The 23,592-nt window shown below is 43.8% G+C and overlaps 1 protein-coding gene across 1 annotated transcript; it reads right to left on the bottom strand.

Moving 5' to 3' along the window:
* Window positions 1–14,380: 14,380 nt before the first annotated feature.
* Window positions 14,381–18,854, bottom strand: LOC142905291 (interferon-induced very large GTPase 1-like). The gene has a single exon (XM_076064142.1). The coding sequence runs from the start codon at window positions 18,743–18,745 to the stop codon at window positions 15,206–15,208; it is 3,540 nt and encodes a 1,179-aa protein (XP_075920257.1). The 5' UTR covers window positions 18,746–18,854; the 3' UTR covers window positions 14,381–15,205.
* Window positions 18,855–23,592: the final 4,738 nt, after the last annotated feature.

Below are 23,592 nucleotides of genomic sequence, written 5' to 3'. Positions count from 1 at the left end.
GCTCAATGAGATATGGAGAGACCAGGGAATTACCATAAACAACGAGAAGAGGCTTGTCAAAGCTCTGGTATTCCCTATTGCCATATATGTGTAGTGACATATACTGTCACTATACTGTAGCGCCGGGTACTGGAGGGGCACGTGACCGGGGCCCCGAGAGCCTTGTCTTCACACAGTAGGGGGCGGGCCGAGGGCGTGTCGAAGCCAAGGCCAGAAAAATAAAGGGGAAGCTCCGACAGGGATCAGGGTTTGTTTGTGGGGATCATCCTGGAACTCTACGCTCTTCGTTCTTCGTTCGTCAGTTGAAATTTAGCAAGGAATCGTGGGTTAGACAGCGTGTGTGCTGGCTGGCCCATTCGCTAAGGTTAACTCGCACGCACATAGCGACAGTATAGCTATACTTAGCTACTGAACCCGAGTAGCTAGTGTTGTGTTAAATAAACGTGTTGCCTCTCAGTTAGGGTGTGCGCCTCAGTGTTAAATAAACGTGTTGCCTCTCAATCAGGATGTGCGCCTCAGTGTATCATACACTGCATATGGATGAGTCGTGGATGCCGAGATTAAGCGAGCGAAAGAGGATCAGCGCATTTGAGATGTGATTCTGGAGAAGGATGCTACATAAAACACGGACAGCCAAATATCAAACAAGTCCGTCCTGAGAGAGATCGGTCCCGCTCTTCCACTCGAGGCCTTTTTCATGAAGAAGAAATGTACAGACTTTGGACATGTTATGAGGACTTCTGGACTAGATGAATCATTCTTGCTTGAGAACTGGCCTTACACTAACCCAGCTACGAGAGGCAGTGAGAGACAGGTTTGGATGGGAGAGTCTGGTTGTGGATGTCACCAGAGGTCGAACACAACCTGACAGCACAAGATGACAAGGTGAAGGCCCACTGTGCTCAACGAAGTGGCTCATCACGTGGAAATGTATAGCAGCCAAATACTCTAAATGGGTTCATGTTGATTCTAAATTTGTAGGGAAAAATCCGAAGGACCCGGAGAAAAATTCACACGACCACCGGGAGAGAGACACACAAACTCCAAATATACAGCAGGCGTCAGTCAAGATCGAACCGACGACCCCCTGTACGCCAAGCGAGGTAGTTAACATATCCTAGCCACCACCAATCGTGCTGTCCCTTTCTCTGCAACAGGTACCGCTGCTACGACGCACGCATCGACATTGCCGGTGCCATCGACGGTGCCATCAACAGTTTCGCCTTCACGCGGCAAAGCATTTATTGCCATAGCGGCATGGGCTCTGATCTTGTTTCTGTCGCTGACGGTGATTCTCTACCGGTGCTGCCACCGCTGCCACAGCAGGAATTTGTGCTGCTGGAGCAAAATGAGAAGTCATTCCAGCCATGGGGGTGGTGGTTGTCATAGTGGTGGTAGTGTTGATGGTGGTGGTAGAAGGAAAGGAAACTCGGGAGAGACGCAGCACCCTGCTGGAGAGACTCGTCCCTTGGAGGAGATGAAGATGAGTGAGGTGCGTGAAATCTATCGATCTCAATCTTTTGAACACTCAATTCTTCTTCACAATTCTGTTTATTACTTGATGAAGCTGGTTATTGTTATTACCACCAGCGAAATGTTAAAGTGCTCAAATTGTAACATTGTGAGGTTACTTTCCAACACACCGGTGTGCTGAGGTTGTAAATAACACCGTGTAACAATTTTTTTTGTCCCTGGGTAGTGTTATTTTCTAATTGCTTATGCTTCAAAGGTACAGAAAATGGCTATTGATCTCCACAAACTTTGCTTTTGTGACCAGGGCAGTGATATTTTGAAATTTACCTATTTTCAATGAGAATTCCTGATAGATTCAGTGCTGAGTAAACTTGCAGTAACTGCTCGAACATTCTAGAACTTTCCAGTAATATAAATAGTATAAATACAGGGGCCTTGAGCCCACCAGTTCAGTTTAGTTCCAGCTGCCTAAGTGGATACATATCTGCATTTCTCTGAGATGGCATCAAGAGGCTGCAAGCATCCGGCAGACACATTTTGCTATGTTTGAGGCCAATTTATCAAGACAAGAGGGAAGAAGTACTCTGTGGAAGCATCTGCTAAGATGTGTGAGGCCTACAAGGCATATGTCGGCTTGCCTGTCGGGGTTCAAGACAAACCCTGGACGGTAAGATGGAAATTTCATGTTATATAATTTGTAAAAAAAAATAGTAAAAGTTTTTTTAATTGTATTTTTTTTACAATTTTCACTGAGTAGGTGAGTGAGTGAGTAAATGCAAGGGTGGGTGAGAACCGCTGCTGCGAGGATGAACCCGAGTCCGCGTGATGGGTTATGCTCCTTCACGAGATCGGCAGCGAAGTATTGTGGTTCATCTGCGGCATGCACTTTGCGTGTAATGAGGACGACCTCGTAATGCATCCGTTCGGCAACTGAAAGCCAATGCAGCTCAGTGTACACTGGGCGGACACGGTCGGATCTTGCAGTACCCGTCACACTACGTACCCGGCGATCCGAGTTCTATTCCGCTCATGGCCAACATCAGTGTCGATTGTCTGAACAGGTCCCGGCCCTCCCTTATGTCGACTCAACCTCAAATAAGTACCTGGTGCGTTGTGTAAACATTGCCACTCGGGATACAAAGGCGGCCTGGCATCGTATTGGCCACCCACACCCTTCGTGTCCTGTGCCGGCCTTCATAGGTGCGTGCTAATGTAGTGTTGTAGATTCTGGAGACGTCGGAGACGGATCTTGGAGGCAACACTATTTATTAATACAATATTTGGCAGTACAATCCCGGCACACTCAGGGCAACGGCCCTTCTATCACCACTGGTCTGGGAAGGTTCTGCCTCCGGGCTAACGTGTCCTAACACGGGAACTCGACTCTGGGTCCTCCGGCTATGGGTGCCTTGGGGAGGCTACTCTAACCCGACCTAGCCAGGCTCCAGGTTCCGACCACTGGCCCACTCGGACCCGGCCCTTACAAAGGCGTCGGGCCGGGGGTTATCAGGGTCTCACCACTGAGCCACACAGAGTCCCGGCCCTGACAAGGGCAGTGGGGCTCGGGGTCCCAGGGTACCATCTGGCCGGTCTTCTTGGTTCTGTCTTGAACTGGCCCCGGATGCTTCCAGGGGTCCGGCTTTTATACCCAGCACCGGTGCGTCAGCCCTGGCTCTGCCTACCCTCTAGAGAGTTCCAGAGGGGGCTCCGTGGGGTTTCCAGGACACCTCGCAGCCCCCTCCCACCGATAGGGGTCCCAGGGGATCCTAGGACACCCCGCAGCTCCCTCCCCCTGGGAGGGGCCGCGGGGGATCCCAGGACACCCCACAGCCCCCTCCTGCTCCGAGGCTAAGGATATTGCGACTGCCCCTGCTACACTGTGTCTGCCCCTACAGGTAAGTGTACACAGTCCGTTTACGTCGCTACACATAGCCCATTCACGCCCCTACACTAATATCACTTGCCCCAACAGTCTGTTAGAGGCTATACGTGGTATCTTCGTCTTTGCTATTGTCTGTCCATGGAAAAGGCTCGTGCCAGGCTAGGTGCACGTCGATGAGGCTATTTGGTAATTTGAGGCAGTCACCTTCCAACAGCAGCAGACAGCAGAGGAGTAACACTCTTAAGAGGCCGATAAAACGCAGCAAACTTGCCACAGTAGGGAGCACAGCTGGTGGCTAAACTATCATTCATCTCAGTCAACCCATGGCATCTGTGTCTATCCTGCGACCTCCTATCAACAGAGAGCCTTACATACTTCACGTAGCCTCGGAGTGCACTTGGCCTGGCACAAGCACCGTATGTATGTACTATGTTGAACTTCTTTCGAACCGTATGTAGCCAACCGCGCTAATCGGAGGTGCTGTGGAGATGTTACCGCCGCTTCGTGGCGAACGGCAACTGTTGGAAAATGTCCATCCCGTGTGTTTGTGCGATTAGCGCTGTACTGCGTTCACTATGAAACCGGCCACCCGAGTTCGATTCCCACTCACAGCCAACACAAGTGAGGATTATCTGAACCGGTCTGGGGTCTCCCCTAGGTTGACTCAGCTTCAAATGAGTACTTGGTGAGGTGTTTTGGAAACATTGCCACTGGGGAGAGAAAGGCGGTCGGGCGTGCTGTTGGCCACCCACCCCCTCGTGTGCCACAGTGCCCATCTTCTTAGGTGCTGCTCGCTAGCAGCACTTGCCCCAGCAGTTTGTTTAGGCTATAGGGGGGATCTTTTTCTTTGGACAGGTCGTGTACACGAGCCTTCGCCGACCTCCTGGAGAAGACGTCACGGTGTACGCGACGACCGCGGTGGTCGGTGGGGGAGAGCGACCGTCCAGACTGTGAAGGGGAGTCGCGAGAACAAACAACAACAACAAAGTTGGACATTGCCTTAACCACAAAACTAAACTTTGTATTTTACCAGGTATATATAGCTCTGAGCTATAAATCATTTTATCAGAAGTGACCTGGCTATCACACATGATAACTCAACGAAATGACGTTTCCGGTGGACATGAAATGCAGCCAAATTCTCTAAACGCACGTTGATTCTAAATGTGGTGGAAACAAATCAGAGGCCCTGGAGAAAAAAATCCACGCAGCCCCTGAAGGTTCTTTCATTCAGGAGCCATGGCTCAGTCGAACCTTGATGATTTATGACTGAGTGTGAGTTTATAGCCAAATTGTTTATTTACGAGATCTATAACTTCTCAAGAAGCAGCCAGGCCATGACAGCATGAAATTAGTACGCTTTTTTTTCAAAATCTACTACACATTGCACAATGCCACAAAAGTGAACGGTGGACACTTGCATATTGCGATAATAATAAAGCAAATATGAAATGTAAGTAATAATTTGTCAAAATTATAATGGTGTATACTCTTTGGTTCATTCGGTAAAGTCACGAGGTATAAAATAAAATAAATCACGACTTTTCGGGCACAACACAAGCGTCCATCATCAGGTGGGAAAGCATGGTCTGCTGCTGAGGCAGACTGTTTTAAAAGGTTTGAAATGGGTGTAGCCCAAGGGTCATAAAGAAGTGGCCGGGGCTAGTGATGTTAATGTGAGAAATTAGCATGTTACTGTAAGATAGGAGAGTGGCCTCCTGGACGAGGGCACGGAAGTGGCTATGTTAATGTGAAGGATAAGCGTGTTAATGTAAAATCGAAGAGTGGTGCAATCCAAAGGCATGAGTGTGCAACCCAGAGGGTGCATGATGCTAATCTCTCACATTAACATAGCCATTTCCGTGACCTCGACGAGGAGGCCACTCTCCTATCTTACAGTAACATGCTAATTCCTCACATTAACATCACTAGCCCCAGCCACTTCTTTAAGACCCTTGGGCTACACCCATTTTAAACCTTTTTAAAACAATCTGCCTCAGCAGCAAACCATGCTTTCCCACCTGATGATGGACGCTTGTGTTGTGCCTGAAACGTCGTGATTTATTTTATTTTATACCTCGTGACTTTACCGAAAGAACCAAGGAGTATGGATTTCTGCAGTCACGAAAGCTTCAAATCAAGATTAATTGTGTAATGTTAATGTATACTCTTTGGTTCTATTCGGTAAAGTCACGTAGGTAAAAAAATAAAACAGCAAAAATCACGACGTTTCGGCCACAACACAAGTGGCCTTCATCAGGTGAAGGGACCAGACTGTCTAGAGGACAGTGCTGGAGTGAACACAGCCAAGCTCAGACCGCGACCTTTAAGCTGTGTGAGAGGAAACAGAGCGCCTTGACAAAGGAATTAGCATAAAAATTAGCATTTAATTGGCGGACTTAGCATGATGAACAGTGTAGAGGGAGTGAACTTGTGCAGACCGGCGAGGGGGGGAGGGGGAGTTTACATATTGATGGTGTGAAAAGGGAATTTAAGCAGCTGAGAAAGTTTGGGATACCACTACTTGAAAAAATATACTGTTCCATTGAAAATTAGTTTAATGTTTGGTTTGATTCAGAACATCTTTCCAATGGTTGCTTAATTTGAAACCATCCTCTCGGTTGAAATTGTGTCTGTGTTTGTAAATCTGAATTGCCTCGTGAATAAATCTCTGATAAAAACCCGTGGGTTTGCAAAGAATCTTGGTATCGGAGAAAATTATATCGTGATCACCCACAGTGTTGTAACAGTGATCAGCTACGGCAGAAGAATTTGTTCTGCCGTGTTTCAAATCTGATTTGTGCTCGCGAATTCGGTCAGAGACGTGTCGTTTCGTCTCCCCGATTTAGAAGTCACCACAGGTGCAGATCAATTTGTAAACTCCGGGGTACTGTAAGTCAGGAATGACATCCTTCACGGAAGGGATCAGGTCACAGATTTTGTGTACTGTATTGAACCGGACCAGGATCTTGTGTTTGTTTAGAATTTTGGAGATCTTTTAAGTAACGCCTGCTATATATGGTAGTGTGATGGTTTTTATCGGAGTATCAAGTGGTTGCAAGACCGCCTAGATTCTATGGTCTTCCCAAGATTCATAAAGAAGGAACCCCACTATGACCCATCATATCCACGATCAACTCCCCTACCTATAGACTAGCCCATTTTCTATCAGGTACCTTGCTGCCTTTCACTGGCAAGACCGCCTCAGCAGTACTTAACTCAGCCCAATTGGTCTCTATGGTCAAAGACGTTGTCCTGTCCCCTAACGATATCCTTGTCAGCTTCGATGTGGTCTTTTTGTTCACCAAGGTACCAGTACCTGATACCATTGAAATAATTGAAAATTTGGTCCAACATGGACTAGACCCTGATACACCTGCTCTGGTTAGGCACTGCCTCAACAATACCTACTTTACTTGGAATGGCTCCTTCTACAAACAAATGAGGGTACCCCCATGGGATCCCCCTTGTCACCAGTGATAGCAAATATTTTCATGGAGAAATTTGAATCAGACGCCATCCAGACTTCCACCCTCAGACCTTCCCTGTGGAAGAGATATGTAGACGACACTTTCGTCATTTGGCCACATGGCCTCCCGGCTTTGAACCTTTTTCCTAGACCACATTAATTCCAGACACCCCGCCATCAAATTCACCATGGAAGTGGAGAAAGATGGCAAGCTGCCATTCTTGGATGTTCTGTTTGAGAGGAGACCTGATGGCTCATTGGGACATTCTGTCTACAGGAAACCCACCCACACAGATTCCTACTTGAAACCTGATTCCCACCACCACCCGATGCAAAATAATTATCTCATCAAAACGTTATACCACAGGGCTCATTGCATTTCGGACCAACACCACCTGACCAGTGAATTAAAACATGTACATCTAACCCTAAAAAGGAATGGATACTCTGACCGTACCATCCGCCAAGCTGTTTCTCCCTCCATACAGAAACAACCACTTGATACTCCGATCAAAACCATCACACTACCATATATAGCAGGCGTTACTAAAAAGATCTCCAAAATTCTAAACAAACACAAGATCCTGGTCCGGTTCAATACAGTACACAAAATCTGTGACCTGATCCCTTCCGTGAAGGATGTCATTCCTGACTTACAGTACCCCGGACTTTACAAATTGATCTGCACCTGTGGTGACTGCTATATCGGGGAGACGAAACGACATGTCTCTGACCGAATTCGCGACTACAAATCAGATTTGAAACACGGCAGAACGAATTCTTCTGCCGTAGCTGATCACTGTTACAACACTGTGGGTGATCACGATATAATTTTCTCCGATACCAAGGTTCTTTGCAAACCCACGGGTTTTTATCAGAGATTTGTTTACGAGGCAATTCAGATTTGCAAACACAGACACAATTTCAACCGAGAGGATGGTTTCAAATTAAGCAACCATTGGAAAGATGTTCTGAATCAAACCAAACATTAAACTATTTTTTAATGGAACAGTATATTTTTTCAAGTAGTGGTATCCAAAACTTTCGCAGCTGCTTAAATTCCCTTTTCACACCATCAATATGTAAACTTCCCCCTCCCCTCCCCCCCTCGCCGACCTGCGCATGTTCACCCCCTCTACACCGTTCATCATGCTAAGTCCGCCAATTAAATGCTATTTTTTATTCTAATTCCTTTATCAAGGCGCTCTGTTTCCTCTTACACAGCTTAAAGGTTGCGGTCTGAGCTTGGCTGTGTTCACTCCAGCGCTGTCCTCTAGACAGTCTGGTCCCTTCACCTGATGAAGGCCACTTGTGTTGTGGCCTAAACGTCGTGATTTTTGTTGTTTTATTATAGTGATAAAATATAATTATTAAGTGTTATGCATACGATTAAGGAGTTATAAGTAATTGTTTGTTATTGGCTCTCGATGTCTATAGTGTATGTATGATCAATTATGAAAATATCAATGATTATCAGTTTAACATTTACTGCTTCTTGCTTTGTCAATTATGTGTAATTATTGCAGGTCTCAGGGTTCAGATCTCACCACACGATACAGTTCTCACAATTGAGACAATGATGCATGAGTTAGGAAAGAAGCACTCAGAATCCTTCATCTAAGCAACTTTAATACCACTTACTCTAATTTCCAAAAACACTTATCATCAAAAATAATAATAGAAAATATACGTACTCAGCAATATCACGATTACGTGATTTAAATAAAACAATTTATTAATGTCTCATGGTAACGCGACAATAAACAACTTCTTTGTTCTGGTTTGTGATGCATGCAAGCTGAGATTTTTCTTGGCCCACAACATGCACTCACAATGGTGAGTGAGTCTACAGTTAATGTTCCATCTTCCGTCTTCTTTCTGCCCGAAAAATACCTCCAGTCCCACAAAGATGTGCAGAGCGGCAGGCTTGGTCCACGGCTGGAGTGCGCTCACGGCTCTCGAGTCAGAACGCTGCAAAGCCATCCATGAGCTCGCTCGCCATACACCCTCACAGGATGTTTGCACGCCAGGTTCCATCTGCAGCTGCAGCATGCTGCTACCATGCGACGGGTCAACGAGTGCAATAATCCGGCCCAATGAGCAAATATTTATTTTCTGTTGCTGTTTTGGGAAATGGGCCCAGGATATCCAACGCCACCAGCTAGTTTATCCTTGACACTGCGATTGACTGCAGGGGAGGCTGTATGGTTTGGGAAGGGTTATTTTTGCACACTCCTGACAACGATTTACCCACTCGCGCACATCCTTTGACATTCCTGGCCAAAGATATCGAGATTGCAGCGTGAGCAATGTTTTATGGTGGCCAAAGTGCATAAGTTGTTAAGCGTGCACTTCTAATAGTAACTGTTGCCGCAAGGGGGTTGGTACCACGAGGCAACGACGCTGCATCCTAGCATCCCATCTCATCCAGAGCCCTCACCATTTCATAAATGGCGCCACCGCTTGATCATTTTGAGCTGATTCAGCTGCTTGCGCAGCGGAGCACTGCAGTGAGTTATATATTTTTGTTGCAATCGGATTCATTCGGTCCTTATCAGCCCGATATCATGATCTATGGGCAATACGTAATTTTCCAGTGTTGCTGCATTTATCGGCGTCGCCTGTCCCGGCGAGTCAGACAGGGTAGGTTTACACCTACTCTTTGATTTTTTTCGGTAAAGTCACGTAGGTAAAAAAAAAATCTATAAAATAAAATAAATGAAAACAACTACATAAAATCACGACGTTTAGGAGGCAACGCAAGCTTCCGTCTTCAGGTGGAAACCGTCACAAAATTGCTGTATCAAGTGAAGAGAGCTCTAAGAGACCCGAGATTATATACAGGTTAAGGGGGGGGGGAGCCAGGAAAGGCCGTGGGGGGTGGGGGGGGGGCTAAGTTAAGCCGCCTTTTGTTATGCTGCATGGGGTTACAGCTATTTTGCTGTGACTGTTTCCACCTGAAGATAGGAAGCTTGTGTTGCCTCCGGAACGTCGTGATTTAATTTAGTTTTTATTTATTTTATTTTATTGATTTTTTTTTACCTACGTGACTTTACCGAAAAAAAACAAAGAGTACGAATCCTTGCAGTCACGAAAGCTTCAAATCTATAATTAGGTTAATACCGTGCCACTTAGCATCACAATGTCGGGTACCCTTCCTGTGTGTGACATCACAAGGAAACTCCTGGACTTTTTCAATCCACTTCACCCTCTGTCCCGAATGTTGATCCATTCTGAAACAATGTGACAAATTTTACTATTGCCAGCAGTTCTCTACAAGTGACGCAATAGCGCTGTTCAGCGACGGAAAGCACGTGACTCCCATACGCAATTACTACTTCTGCTTTCCATTGTATTTGTGTCAAGATAGCACCTATACGGACATCACTAGAATCTGTATCGAGGATGAACGGTAGCGAGAAATCCCGATATGCTAGTTGGGGAGCCGTCTTTAATTTGGATTCGTCGTCAAGGGGAAGCTGCCAAAACTCTGATGACAGATTCAATCTTGATTTGAAGCTTTCGTGACTGCAGGAGTCCATACTCTTTGGTTCTTTCGGTAAAGTCATCACGTAGTTAGAAATAAAATAAAATAAATCACGACGTTTCGGGCGCACCATAAGCGTCCGTCATAATGTGGGACATCCATAGCAAGAAAAAAATGCTGAAGTGGGCGAGAGAGCAACCTAACATCTGTCTGATGACAGATCTTAGGTTGTAATATATTTTGCTCCCGCAAATGCATCTAATAAATCATCAATACGCCGCAAGGAAAACGCGTCCGCTATTGTAACCTTATTTAGTCATCGGGAATCAACGCAAAACCCCATGGACCCATCTTGCTGTTTGACCAGTACCACTGGTGCTCCCCAAAGGTTGGTCGATGGAGGAATTATTTCTGCTCTCAACATCTCGTCGGTTGCTTTAAAGATCTGCTCTTTTTTGACAGTCCCACTATATTAATTCTGTCTCACGTGTTGAGCATTCCCCATTTCAATGCAGTGCTGCATTAAATCCGTGCAGCCCAAATCATACTGGCCCTTACTGAAAATGTTGGTCTCTTTGACCTTGAGTCAATTCAGGGTTCCGTTCAACGATTTCCTCCGCCCAGGCAGATCCTACACCATCCTTCGCTTCCTGTATCCCTGCTACTACTACATCTTACTGAATCTCACTCGCTTGAGAAATCTGCACACTTGGACGTATTTTAAACTTGCATAAATAGCCAATGCTTTTGTCTTAACATGGATCTGCCGCTGATATCGAATGTCGACTGATTGTTGATCCCAATGGTGACACTAATTGATGCGTCCGCACGTGATATGATTAATGGCGATCGATATTACAAGGGAACCAACACCTGTGCTAGTGGCAGAATCGTTATTGACTCTCTCACCAGGGCATGTACTCTGCTATCAGGCCACAAAAAATATATTTTCCGGACGGTGTTTCTTCAAAACATTTTTTTTTAATTCGTGCGTTCTTATACGCGTGTATTTGTTATGTTAATGATGAGTTGTCTGTATTCTCTGGTTGTCTGGATGCAAAGTGGGCAATCTTTTTGCCGAATCCTGGACAGATGAATCAACACTTAAGACATGCCGTGAAATGAGCTCCGTTGCTTGACTGAAATGGGCATTGTCAAGATGAGTGCCAATTTCTGAACTAGGTAGCTGGCTCAGGTTTCGATCTTGTTGACAAGGTCCCGTTCTTTTAGCACGGCTGGTCGCCTTGTAAGTGATTCGTTATTGCGAGTTCACACCAATTCTGCTACAGGCCTCGAATAAAATTGTTTAATGCTCAGTTTAAATTGACACCTCTAAACGAGCGTTCATTCAAGCTCTGTCGTCGCGACAGTTCTGTTCTTTCACCTGAAGAAGGCTACTTGTGTTGTGGCCGAAGCGTCGTGATAATTTTATTGTCTCATTTTATTTTATTGTTTTATTCTCATTCTACGTGACTTTACCGAAAAAAAACCAAAAGAAGACGTGTAAAATATTTCGGGGATAGCCCGCACCTCCATATACCCCGCAGGGTCTTGTTTTGTTTGTAAAAAGTGGTATACCCCGCGGGTTATATGCGGGGAACATACGGTAAAGATCAGCTGACACGACTCAACAAACCCTTTCAAATTGAATATTTAGGAAAGACTCCGCAATGTTCGTTGCTAATTCTTCGTTAACTGCACCTGCTGCCACTGCTGCTGTTTCCTCCTAAAGCGTGGAGGCCGTGAGCTGCTGCTCTATTTGCAGTGCAACCTCGCATTGTGACGTCGTCATTACAGACGTGGGCGCCTTTTTCACCGCCCTGAATGGGTCTCAAACGGCGTGGCAAAAATGCGAAGCTCATCGCGATGAATGAAGGAAGATCTCTCACTCTGACACCTTCACGGCTGCCCGAGACCTCCCAAAGGCACACGTCAGACTGTGTTGTGGCGGTTTCTAATTTTAAAAAAACTTAAAATTTTATCTTCATGAGGCAATTCACGTTGAAGACCCATCATATTTTAATTGTTTTTAACACTACAAAACAATGTATTTTAAAAAAGTACATTTTGATTAAAAAAAATCTCATCTCCAGCTGCTTGGGAGGCTGGCGCCCCATCGCCCCCTAGTGGACGAACCGCGCTTGCATGCAACTCAGTGGGCAAATCTCGTAGAGTTCCAGAACTCCTCTTCCCCACACACGAGGGGGTGGGTAGCCAGCACCACGTCCGGTCTCCCCAGTGATGTTGTTTACACAACACACCATGTACCCATTTGAGGCTTTGTCGACCGAAAGGGGGGGCCCAGGACTGATTCATATAACAGTCGCTGTGTTGGCCATGAACAGGAATCGAACTCAGGTTGCTGGGTTTATAGCACAGCGTGCTCACCGCTACACTACCACTCCCCTACTATTCTTACTCTCCACCGACTGATCACTGTCCCCTGTTTTGCAATGCTCTTAGCGAGGGCTTACTGAGACTGTCACAACTCGTGATGGGTGCTGTGACCAGAACTATGCCTTGGCCACCTTGGTTTCATTGACGCTGATGTTTTCACTCCATACCAGGTACTAAGTTATGAATGAATACCACCCTACAGGAGGGCCAGGGTAAGTTAGGGTATCACTCGAGTAGCACTGTACAAACCACTGCGCTACCGCTCTCCTCCACATACACACACTCTCGCACATATGAGACATACATTTTTATTGTCATAGTACTCAAGTTTATTCATATAAGATATATGTCAAGGTACCGTGTGATTGAACAGACAACTCCAGAATCACAATTACCCAAGTTACATAGACCTACAAAAACCCAGAGACGAAATACACCACTGTATTCCAAGATTAATTAAATCATTAGCAACATGATGAATACATACCAGAAGCGTGTTATCATTAATTCAAATTAAATCATACGTCTGAACACTACGTTAAATCATTAAAAAGCATTACAATTCAAGCAAACTAGTCAAGACAGTCGAGTGATTATACAAAATTCCAATTCACCACGCTTACATAATGTGTGTAATCACCGCAGGACAAATCTCAAGTTATTGTCCTTTGAGGTCCAGCACTGACAAAAACGAATCGGGTTACCGTGATGTAATGTTTCACGATTGCAATGCAAGACACGGTTTTTCAGATTTACCGATAGCAATCACAATCTCGCACAGTAACAGGGCCATGTTCAGGGAAACTTATTTAGATTGTTTTCAATCGGAGTGGCAACATCTTCTCATTCTAACGAGAGCAGGGTGATAATTACATCCAATCATTGCCTCATATCTATTTTACAGCCTTAAGCCAGCAACGTAAACTCTACATTCCAATGGCGGAAGCTTGTAACTAAATGTGACAAAGTAGTACTAATTTTATGCAAACTGGATAAGAAAGAAGATGGGTCGGGTGCTTGACTGGTAACATAAGTCCTTTTAAAATATATAATCATGTTTAAGACAAGGCAGTTTGTATCAAGACTGCGTCTAAAGGCAATCACATCTCAAGATGCTGTCCAACACAATGGTACAAGTGCATCATGAGGAGAACGGAAGGAGTGAGTATTTACTCGCCAATTCCACTCTGCTAGGTAAAGCACACAAAGATAATTGTATCATCTGACTAAACAAAAAGGATCAATAATGTGACATGGTATGCATGGATACGCACTGACTGCTTCACATGGAAAAAGCATTTGGTGCTTATGAACGAGACAAGTAGCAATGTGAACCTTAAGATTTTGACACGAACAAGTTACACATCACAAATGTTTACAATATCATGTTTTCAGAATTGCTAAAATACGTAATGCACTACAAGAAAGTTATTTTCACAGTGCAGGTTCGTGTGTTTAAACTTCACATCTTTTAAAACTACGCATATATAGGTTGAACATATCTCAGACAATGAGCAGGTTGAGCCTGGATGGCGCTTAAATTATAATCAACAACGATGTATGAATTTCGATTTAAAGCTTTCGTGACTGCAATGATTCATCTTCTTTGGTTCTTTCGGTAAAGTCACGTAGAATGAGAATAAAATAATAAATTGATAAAATAAAATAACACAATAATATTCTCATGACGTTTCGGCCACAACACAAGCGGCCTTCATCAGGTGAAGGGACGAGACTGTCTGGTAGGACAGCGCTGGAGTGAAAAGCGCTGTCCTACCAGACAGTCTCGTCCCTTCACCTGATGAAGGCCGCTTGTGTTGTGGCCGAAACGTCGTGAGAATATTATTGTGTTATTTCATTTGATCAATTTATTATTTTATTCTCATTCTACGTGACTTTACCGAAAGAACCAAAGAAAACGATGTATGACATACGTGGCTGTATTGTGATCAGCAGTGGGCAATCCGGTCACATAACATATTCAACCAACTAAGTAATTTACGTTATTTCCTCAAGCAAAGGATGCCGTTTATGCCAATTCCAAATGACTATGAAACACCAGAAGTCCGAGCTACTCAGTGAAATTACCAAGCACTTTCTTCCAAGTTGGGAGAAGTGGTTTTCTTTACAAGCACGAAGCAGCCCGAGATTTTAAGTCCCATTCCGCTGTTGACTAAACTCAGTATTCATCAACGTCATCCCGGCCCACTAACTGAAAATATCTATGACATAGCATTGGCCAAATGATGTCAACCAATGATAACGTTGTAATTGAGTCTTGCGCCAATGTTAATTACGATATCAATCAGAGAACACACAAAGCTACACCATTCCCAAATGATAGTGAAATATAAAATAAAGGATACGTTTGTTTAATGATCAAGATCTAATGGGCTACTGTAAATAAAATGCATTTATAGCACGAAGAAGGCGAATGACAAACTGACGTCGCATTGAGCAATTGTTCCCATTTAGTAACTTGATAATTGTGTTGAAACTATTTCTTCCATAAGTCTGCAATCGCCTCATCCTTTGTAATTTTTGTCCAGCCCTCTGGAATGGTGCCACGGCCTGTAAATTGTAGTTTGTAAAGCCTCTCTAGGTCTGACTTAAATCTGCAGACAAACCATTTCCAATATGGTTGAACGGTTAAGTCCGGCGTGATGTTCCAACTTGCATATTTTGGCCCTGCTGTACGATAATCCTTATATGGTATTTCATTGTCTTCTGAAAGCATTAACCACCAGTCACTTGCAACTAAACTTGTACAAATATCAATGGAAAAAGTATCTGTTTTACACCATTTCCCCCCTGTCACTGCCTCTGGCCGATGAATCGGAATGCGGTGGTTTTCGTCATGACCGGGTATTGTGTTTGTGCAGATGGCTTTACAGAATGGGCACTGCACCCAGCACCCACTCATCTGTTCACGTAGCATGTCTTGAGGTTTGTTCCTTACGTCTTCTATATCCCTTATGGATGCTGTAGAATATTCTTTTTTCAACTCTGCCACCATGGTTTCCAATTTTGTGGCTAGTTCATATCTAAAGCAGGGAATGTCATGTATGTCTTTGTAGTCAGCTCTAATCAAACTGTGCCTTGGGAAATGGATGTTGTCACCAAGCTGTTTACAAAATTCATCCAGCCACGATGATCCATCGCCTTTGTTTGACTGGACGGCTGTGATTGAATTCGTAATTGCAGTGGAAACTTTTCCCGTGTAAAACTCAAGACAGGACTCAAATATTTCTCGAATTTTAATATTTTCTTTTGCTGAGCAATATTCCTCAACACCTTCTGTAATGTATTTTTCAAAATATTGTTTTGGTTTCTGAATGTATTCCTTAAATTCCACGAATTGTTCCTTCTCTGCTAAATGTATCAAAATGTAGTTTTCTAAATTTGATCGATTCCCATTAAATGCCGGACAATCGGACTTCATTTTGTCTACAATTTCAAGGCTGGCTTTGTCACAGACTGCCTGGTGCATGGCTGTTTTAAGTTTTCTAGACAAAATTTCAGCAAATATAGTAATGTTTGCATCTCCGTTACATCGAATCTTAAAGCTGTTGAAGTACTCTTCTTTCTTGCTGCTGAAATATATTAGAGGATCGTTTGCCCTCTGAAAATCATCATCTATTTTCTGAAACCTCACTTCAGCATTTGCCAATATGTGTATTGCTAAATCTAGCATATACATATTTGTGACCTTTAGTCTTGCATGTTGTTTGGAACTTGAATCTACAGCTGCCAGCATAGATTTTATTACGTTATGCAGATCGGTTTGATTGTAACCAAGCTTTCGTTTCTCAAGAGATTTAATAACCTCGCCGGCTACATAGCGTGCATCCTCTGTAATTTTTTGGACGATGGCAGTTTCCTGTAAAATAGTGGAAGAGAAAAATGGATTAACCTGATTCCAGACGCCTTTTCGTTTAACCACAATATGTTCTCCATGACAAAACAAAAATGATTTATTTTCAGACATTTTTATCAATTTTGTGGATAATTTGTCTTCACTTTTAAAATGTGCATAAAGCGTATTTTCTGCTTGCATTCTAAAAGCTATTTTTCCAGGTGGGGTAACGCTTTTTTTCACTTCATTTTTCCATTCTTCCCACATTGTCTCAAACTTTTTTTCCAATTGGTCATCTTTCACTCCAGAGGTTTTCAGTTTCGAAGCCAAATCCTTGCTCTTTTTTAAAAGCTGATCCTCAAAGCTGGATCTATATTCATCCAGACAGTTCCATACACTCTTTTGATTCCTCAAAACAGTAATTTTTTTGTAACTATCAGTCACAAGCTCGTCCTTAATTGTTTCAAATTTCACGATGAAGTTAGTTTTCCATTGACTCAACAATTCAGCAGCATGTAGTCGATTAAAATATGTTTCAATGTCTTTTCTGATCTCGTTGTATTTTGGAGAAAGGGTTTGCTCAATGTTTGACCTAGTCAAACTAGACAATACGTCTGTCCTGTTATTAATAATATTATACATCTTATTCTCTTCTTTAATAAGATGACTCCTAAGGCTCCAAGTACATTTCCCATACATGTCTTCAAGTTTGCTGTAAGCTGCACTCTCGTGGGAGTTATTGAAGCTAAACACAAAATCTTCTGAAAGCAATGCATTCCACAAATCTCGGATACGATTTTTCAATTCTGATATTTTTAAAACGTGACTTTTTGTCTTGATGATGCTATCTTTAAGTTTTTTAACATGTTGGAAGTAGCTTTGATTTGACGGAGCCATTGGAGGATCGTCTTCCCAAAAGTGAGAAAAGAAATGGATCTGAGAGTGCACGTCGAACCCAATCACCTCGTCAAATGAAACAGCTTTGTACTGCTCCTGTTCTGCAGCCGTGCGAGTCATCTCGTCTAACATATCCTGGAAGAGTCTCCTTCCATCCATGACATTTTCTTTTAAAGTCACATCCCCGACATTTTGATGGACAAACACACAGCTTGGTGACAATTTCACCTGCTTCATTTTCAGAAATGCCTGCACTGCGATCTGTATAATGTTGTGCATCTCAGAGGGATTATCTCCAAAAGTATTGATCACGGTCATGTTTGCAAGGCCGATCACAAATGTAGCCAGTTCATTGTCAAGAGTGGGTGTCGCATTTGATAGCTCTGGGGCACAGAGCCCTTCTGTGTCGACTATCAACACAAAGTCATATCCCAGCTCTTTGCTGAACTCTTCGTCCACCTTCACCAACTGCATGTGGACCCCTCGGGTGGATCTCCCAGCACCCACAGGGAACTGGAGACCGAACATTGCATTCAGCAGCGTGGACTTGCCACTGCTCTGTATGCCCAGTATGGAGAGGACAAATAGTTTTTTGTTCCCAATTTTTTCAATAACTTCGTCCAAAACTGAGCAAATCCAAGTGAGGGGGACATGTGAGGCATCACCGTCCATGAGTTCAAGAGGGATCCCAGAGAGCATCAAATCTGCTGCGATGCCTGGCAAAGCAGCCGAGGGCTTGTCAGCTGTGCGCGGTGTCTGTGACGCTTCATAGATCTGCCCAACTTCCCTGAAAAGGTGATGGATTCCAAAAGAGGATGCCTCATGTTTTTCTGATATTCGTTCCAGCTCTGCTTGTTGTATAGACAGTAACCTACTGCCAATAACTGTTCTCCTGGACTCAAGTATTCCTTTCGGAGCCTGGTGATACTCCTGATGAAGTTGTGATATGCTACCTGCAGACAGGTTATCTAAATAGATTTGTAGCCAATGCAGTGAGTATTGTTTTACTGAGTCTGCATGATGCCCCATATTCTCAATGAACGATCTCATTAATTTATTGAGAGGAGATGCTTTGTGAAGCTGGGCTTCCCGTATTGATTGTTTTTCAATTGCAATGTTGTCCCTGTACTCTTCCACGCTTTGGTCCCCCTCTACTCTCAAGCGAGCGAATTCTTTGTCTTTCTTGCACCACTCGTGCCACAATTTACCTTGAAGAGGCAGAAAAGTCTCCTTCATGGAAGACAATGGCTTGTCCTTCAGAAGACTCAATAAGACGCCTGCCATAGACTCGCCTTGTTTACATTGTTCATCATCTTCATCAACACTGAAGCCGCACTGTCTAGCGATGGCTGAGCAATCATTAATTGTAACCTTTTTTTTTTAATTGGCCAACATATATTTGAGGGTTGACTTCAATTCATCCATTAGTTCAGCCTCATTTCTATTCTTGACACCAATTTTTAGCTTTGTTTTATAATGTCCACCCAAGATTCGTTCTTTGTCAGCCCAAAGGCAAAGTAAAGGCTTTGGAGAATTTAGACAATCTACCAAAATGCTTTTAACTTCATCATTGTTATCATAATCTGACATTAATATCACGTTGACAGTGGATATCTCGAGGAGAAACTGCACCTGCTTTTTGTGCTCTCTCGCATCTCCATGGAGATTTGTGAACGCTATGCAGTCATTAAAGACGTCATCATCCCTCCCACCTGGACAGTACCAGGCGATCTCTGTGACTCCTTCCATTAGGAGACCATTCTTGCTGCTGCCTCTGCAGTGTCTATGAAAGAAAACGTCATTCTTTTGCTTTCCAAGCAGAGAGTTCAGCATCTGAGATTTCGATGCGGGTGATTCACCAAACCTAATGAATGACACTAGAGGAGTGTCAGCGTTAACAATCGCACAGAGGTTGGTTTGCTGTATCTCAGTAGATGCAGCACGGGATTTCCAGCTCTTTTTAATCTGTCGGAATGCCCATAGAGGGAATTCTATTTCTGAGCTACAAGGATTTGGAACTAAAAGCGGCAGTGCAAACTGGCAAAACGAGAGTTTGGTGTAAATGTACTGCCTCACAAAATTGTCTCCACAATGAAAAATTGCCATTTGCAAATCCATTGGGTGAACATGGCTTCGAGTTTCTGTCGTAGACCAATCTTGACTACTCACAATACCATCATGGTTTAAAAACTTTTCATAATTAGAGTTTTCATTCTGCATGGTTTCATTGTTTTCATTTTCACCCAGAACACTAACATACCGTGCTTCGGAGTCAAACATCATCAGTTTCTGCAAATAATGAAGAACAAGTTCTTCCTCTGTGATTGGGGCTTCTTTAAGTATTTCTGACTTAACAACACACATATGCTTTGTGTGCATTTTTTTCGGGTAGTATTCTTGAAGCCCCAGTATTTTACACAGATTCATAAACGTTTTCATCCCCTCTGTTTCACTCTCAACCTTCGATGTCTGCGAAGGAGCCAATGTGATAGTCAGTGTCCCAGCAACAAGAGATTTCAAAGTTTCCTCGAGTCGGTTCCAGTCAATGGGGCCTCCATCATAGACCAGCACCACGTTTGATACTTCGGTGCAGATGTTTGCATCCAAATAGGATTTCATGAACGTCAGATGTTCCTCTTTTTCCAGGGGGGTCCGTGAATTAGACTGTACTCCTGTAGTCAAACCGTTCAAGAGGACGTACGCCTGAGCCTTGAGAGCACTTTGAGATTTGAGAGCTGAGTACTCGCTGTGTGCCGCGTCCACTTGGTGCTGAAGGCAGTTAACGTCTTCATAGTCGAGGAGGCGGTCGAACGATCTCTCCTTTGTACGGAACCCTGAAGCAGCAGCACATGAAATGAACAGGAGCTCCTCCTCCATCCGCTCCATTTCTCGGAAGCACCGGCAAAGGGAATTGAGGGAAAATGTGATTTCATTGGTTCCCTTCACCTTTGCTTCATTCAGTGCAGTTTCAAAAGAAGTCGGTGCATCCATCGCTTCTTTTAATTGTTTCTTTGTTTCTGTAAATGTCTTGCCAAGGGCATTTAGCTCAGCATCAAGAACCCTGACAGTATCAGACCCATACACCCACTGCGTTATCGAGGAGCGCTTGGGGAAGTTCTCCACTGCATAGATGTTGGGTTCCAATAGGTACCGCATTTTTATTTTTATCCAATCGGTTTCGTCACAAGAAGAGTGCTTGTATGCCGATACAATCCGCGTCAAGAATTCCTGAAGGGCTGGGTGTGAGAGACACGTGTCAATCCAGCTCCTGTTAGTTTTTGTGCATTCATACAACTTCTGTTTTAGATCCGCCAGCATTTCCAGATGAGTGTCATTGTCAGATTCTTTCCACTGCTTCGCATCTTCCATTATCGATTGCGCTTTGACATTTATGTCAGCCAATTCATCCTCTGGATAATTATGTACTTCTTTTTTTGTTAAAATGGTGTAAGCTTTTTGAAGATCACTGGCCAACTTCAGGACATCTTTAAAATCGCATTTATGATTGGACAGGACGATGTCCCATACTGGTATAAACCTGATTCCTCGGTCGATGAGAGACCATGTCCTATTGTTGACAACAATAGCAGATTCCCACTGAGGGAGATTATGTACATCAGGATTACCCCCTGTTGTGGTTACAGTCATCTGTATCACATCGGTGAGCACCGGACTGTAATGTCCAGAATCACTTGGAGCTGGCTCAGTTGTCATTGCAGTACCTGTATCAGTCGTTGTACTACTGCCGCAGTCGGCACCAATGTTTGGTTCGAATAACTCAGACAAGAGCAGTTTTATTTCATCTTGCTGATGTAAACTGAAACCTTTAGCTGATGCCTTCCTCCAAAAAATTCCTCCAAATTGGAGAGGACCCTCGTTTGCGTGAGAGCCAAAATTGTGGAAGAATTTGCAGCTCATGCTGGAAAACACGTTGCTTTTAAAATCTTCCTTTGTATTTTCCAACGTATTCTCAATCATTTGTAGCTCCTTCAGGGCTGCTTCAGACAGCCTGAGTTGTGCCATATGAAGATTACCTGAGGCTAGGGGCAGGTACGTAAACTCTGTCCTGGAAAGATAGGAATGATCAGTCTGAGTATTTTGCATTTCCTTAAGATTCATTGATTTGACTTGCATTAAGGCTGGTTTTCTACTCAAGGACGAGACGCATCCTTTCTCGGAGACAGTGCTGCTGAAGCCCATGACTTCCATGGTCTTCCTGAACATGGATTCATCATTGAAAGAAATAAACTCGTGTTGTTTTGTCTCTGACCTGCCGACCAGACCCACGAGCCGGAATGTTTGTGGGCTCGTCAAGAGTTTTCCTCTCTTTTCTGATGCATCCTCTAACTTTCCACTCATGTAAACCCCCTCTAGAGCAAGACCCCCTGATGCGTTTTGTAAAATCTCTGTATCTGACAAACAATGTGTTGAAACAGATGGACATATTTCTTGGGCAGGCTCGTGAATTCTCTCAGACACGACAGAAGGCAACAGATTATCAATTTGTATATGTGGAGCCAAGCTCACTGCCTTTTTAGCACTGACAACACCATCAGCAGCAACAATGCCAAGCATTTTATAAAATGCCCGCTTTTCCCACTCTTTACGGAAATGTGAGTCCAGTTCTCTGCTGTCCTGCTGGTCGAGGTGAAGCAGGGCCTGTGCATTAGAAATCAGCAGAACCTCACGCAGTTTCTGTTTCCAGTAAACTGTGTCAAGACCCACATCTCTGAGCTTTTGTGCAAGTTCATCGTCAGCCTGGCTTCTGCATTCCTCTTCGTCCTCTCCAGACATCGCCTAGGGAAAGGCACGTTATTACAATTACAATGTTTTACAACAAAAACTTTAAAATAGTAAAAAAATATAAGAAACTTGTCAGAGAAGTGCGTTGTAAAAACATAAATGATAAGTGCATGCACATCATGGCAAGGGTACACAGTCGCTGTACCTCTCGTTGCCCAGGAACCAGATAAATAACATTGTGAGCACATACTCTTTGGTTCTATTGGGTAAAGTCACGTAGGTGAAAATAAAATAACAAAAAATCACGACGTTTCGGCCACAACACAAGCGGCCTTCATCAGGTGAAGGGACGAGACTGTCTGGAGGACAGCGCTGGAGTGGAAGCTTTAAATCTAGAATTGTGAGCACAATGAGCCATCGATCAGCCTCCCATATGTACATTCCTGTGGTACAGCGATGGAAAGCGTGTACACTGTACGACGTATAACTGTCTTTGACCATTAAGTATGTATGTGTAATGAGTCCACCGGATGAAAGTTGAGATGAAACACTCCTCTTTATTTTCAACATCAGCTCACGCTGCGTGTGACCACTCAACTCAAAATCCCAACAGGAAGCGCCCCAATCGCCCTGCCTCTTTCAGTGACGTCACCACTCCCCTGCTGGACGTTTCTCTCACACTCCGCCTTCTCTCTCTTTTCGTTCGTGACGTCATTTTAACAGTAACCTGGGATCCTCCAGATCGTGTAAGTGTAATGACTGAAAATTACCCCAAACCAAGGTGCAGCCTAACGGCTATTAAAAAAATGAACCAAAGTATCAACAAGGTTAAATTTTGATTTAAAGCTTTCGTGACTGCAAGGATTCATCTTCCCTGGTTCTTTCGGTAAAGTCACGTAGAATGAGAATAAAATAATAAATTGATAAAATAAAATAACACAATAATATTCTCACGACGTTTCGGCCACAACACAAGCGGCCTTCATCAGGTGAAGGGGACGAGACTGTCTGGAGGACAGCGCTGGAGTGAGAAAGCCACGCTGAGATCACGACCTTTAAGCTGTGTGAGAAGAAACAAAGTGCCTTGACAAAGGAATTAGCATATAATTTAGCATTGAAATGGCTGAGTGATTAGCTTGTGACTGGTCACAGAAAAGGCTAAGTTAAAGTTAAAGCATACACATCCGCAAAGGCACCCCTTGACAAAGGAATAAGGATAGAATTTAGCATTGAAATAGCTAAGTTAAAGTATATACATCCGCAGAGGCACTCCTTGACAAAGGAATTAGCATAAAATTTAGCATTGAAATAGCTGAGTGATTAGCTTGTAACTGGTCACAGAAATAGCTATGTTAAAGTCAGAGTATATGCATTCACCGAGGCACCTA

The sequence above is a fragment of the Petromyzon marinus genome, unplaced genomic scaffold, assembly GCF_048934315.1.
Source record: "Petromyzon marinus isolate PM22_M1 ecotype Great Lakes invasive population unplaced genomic scaffold, UKy_Petmar_22M1.pri1.0 PM_Scaffold_34, whole genome shotgun sequence".
Lineage (NCBI taxonomy): Eukaryota > Metazoa > Chordata > Hyperoartia > Petromyzontiformes > Petromyzontidae > Petromyzon > Petromyzon marinus.
Note: the sequence above shows the minus strand (reverse complement) of the source record. Positions and strands in the feature narration are given on the sequence as shown.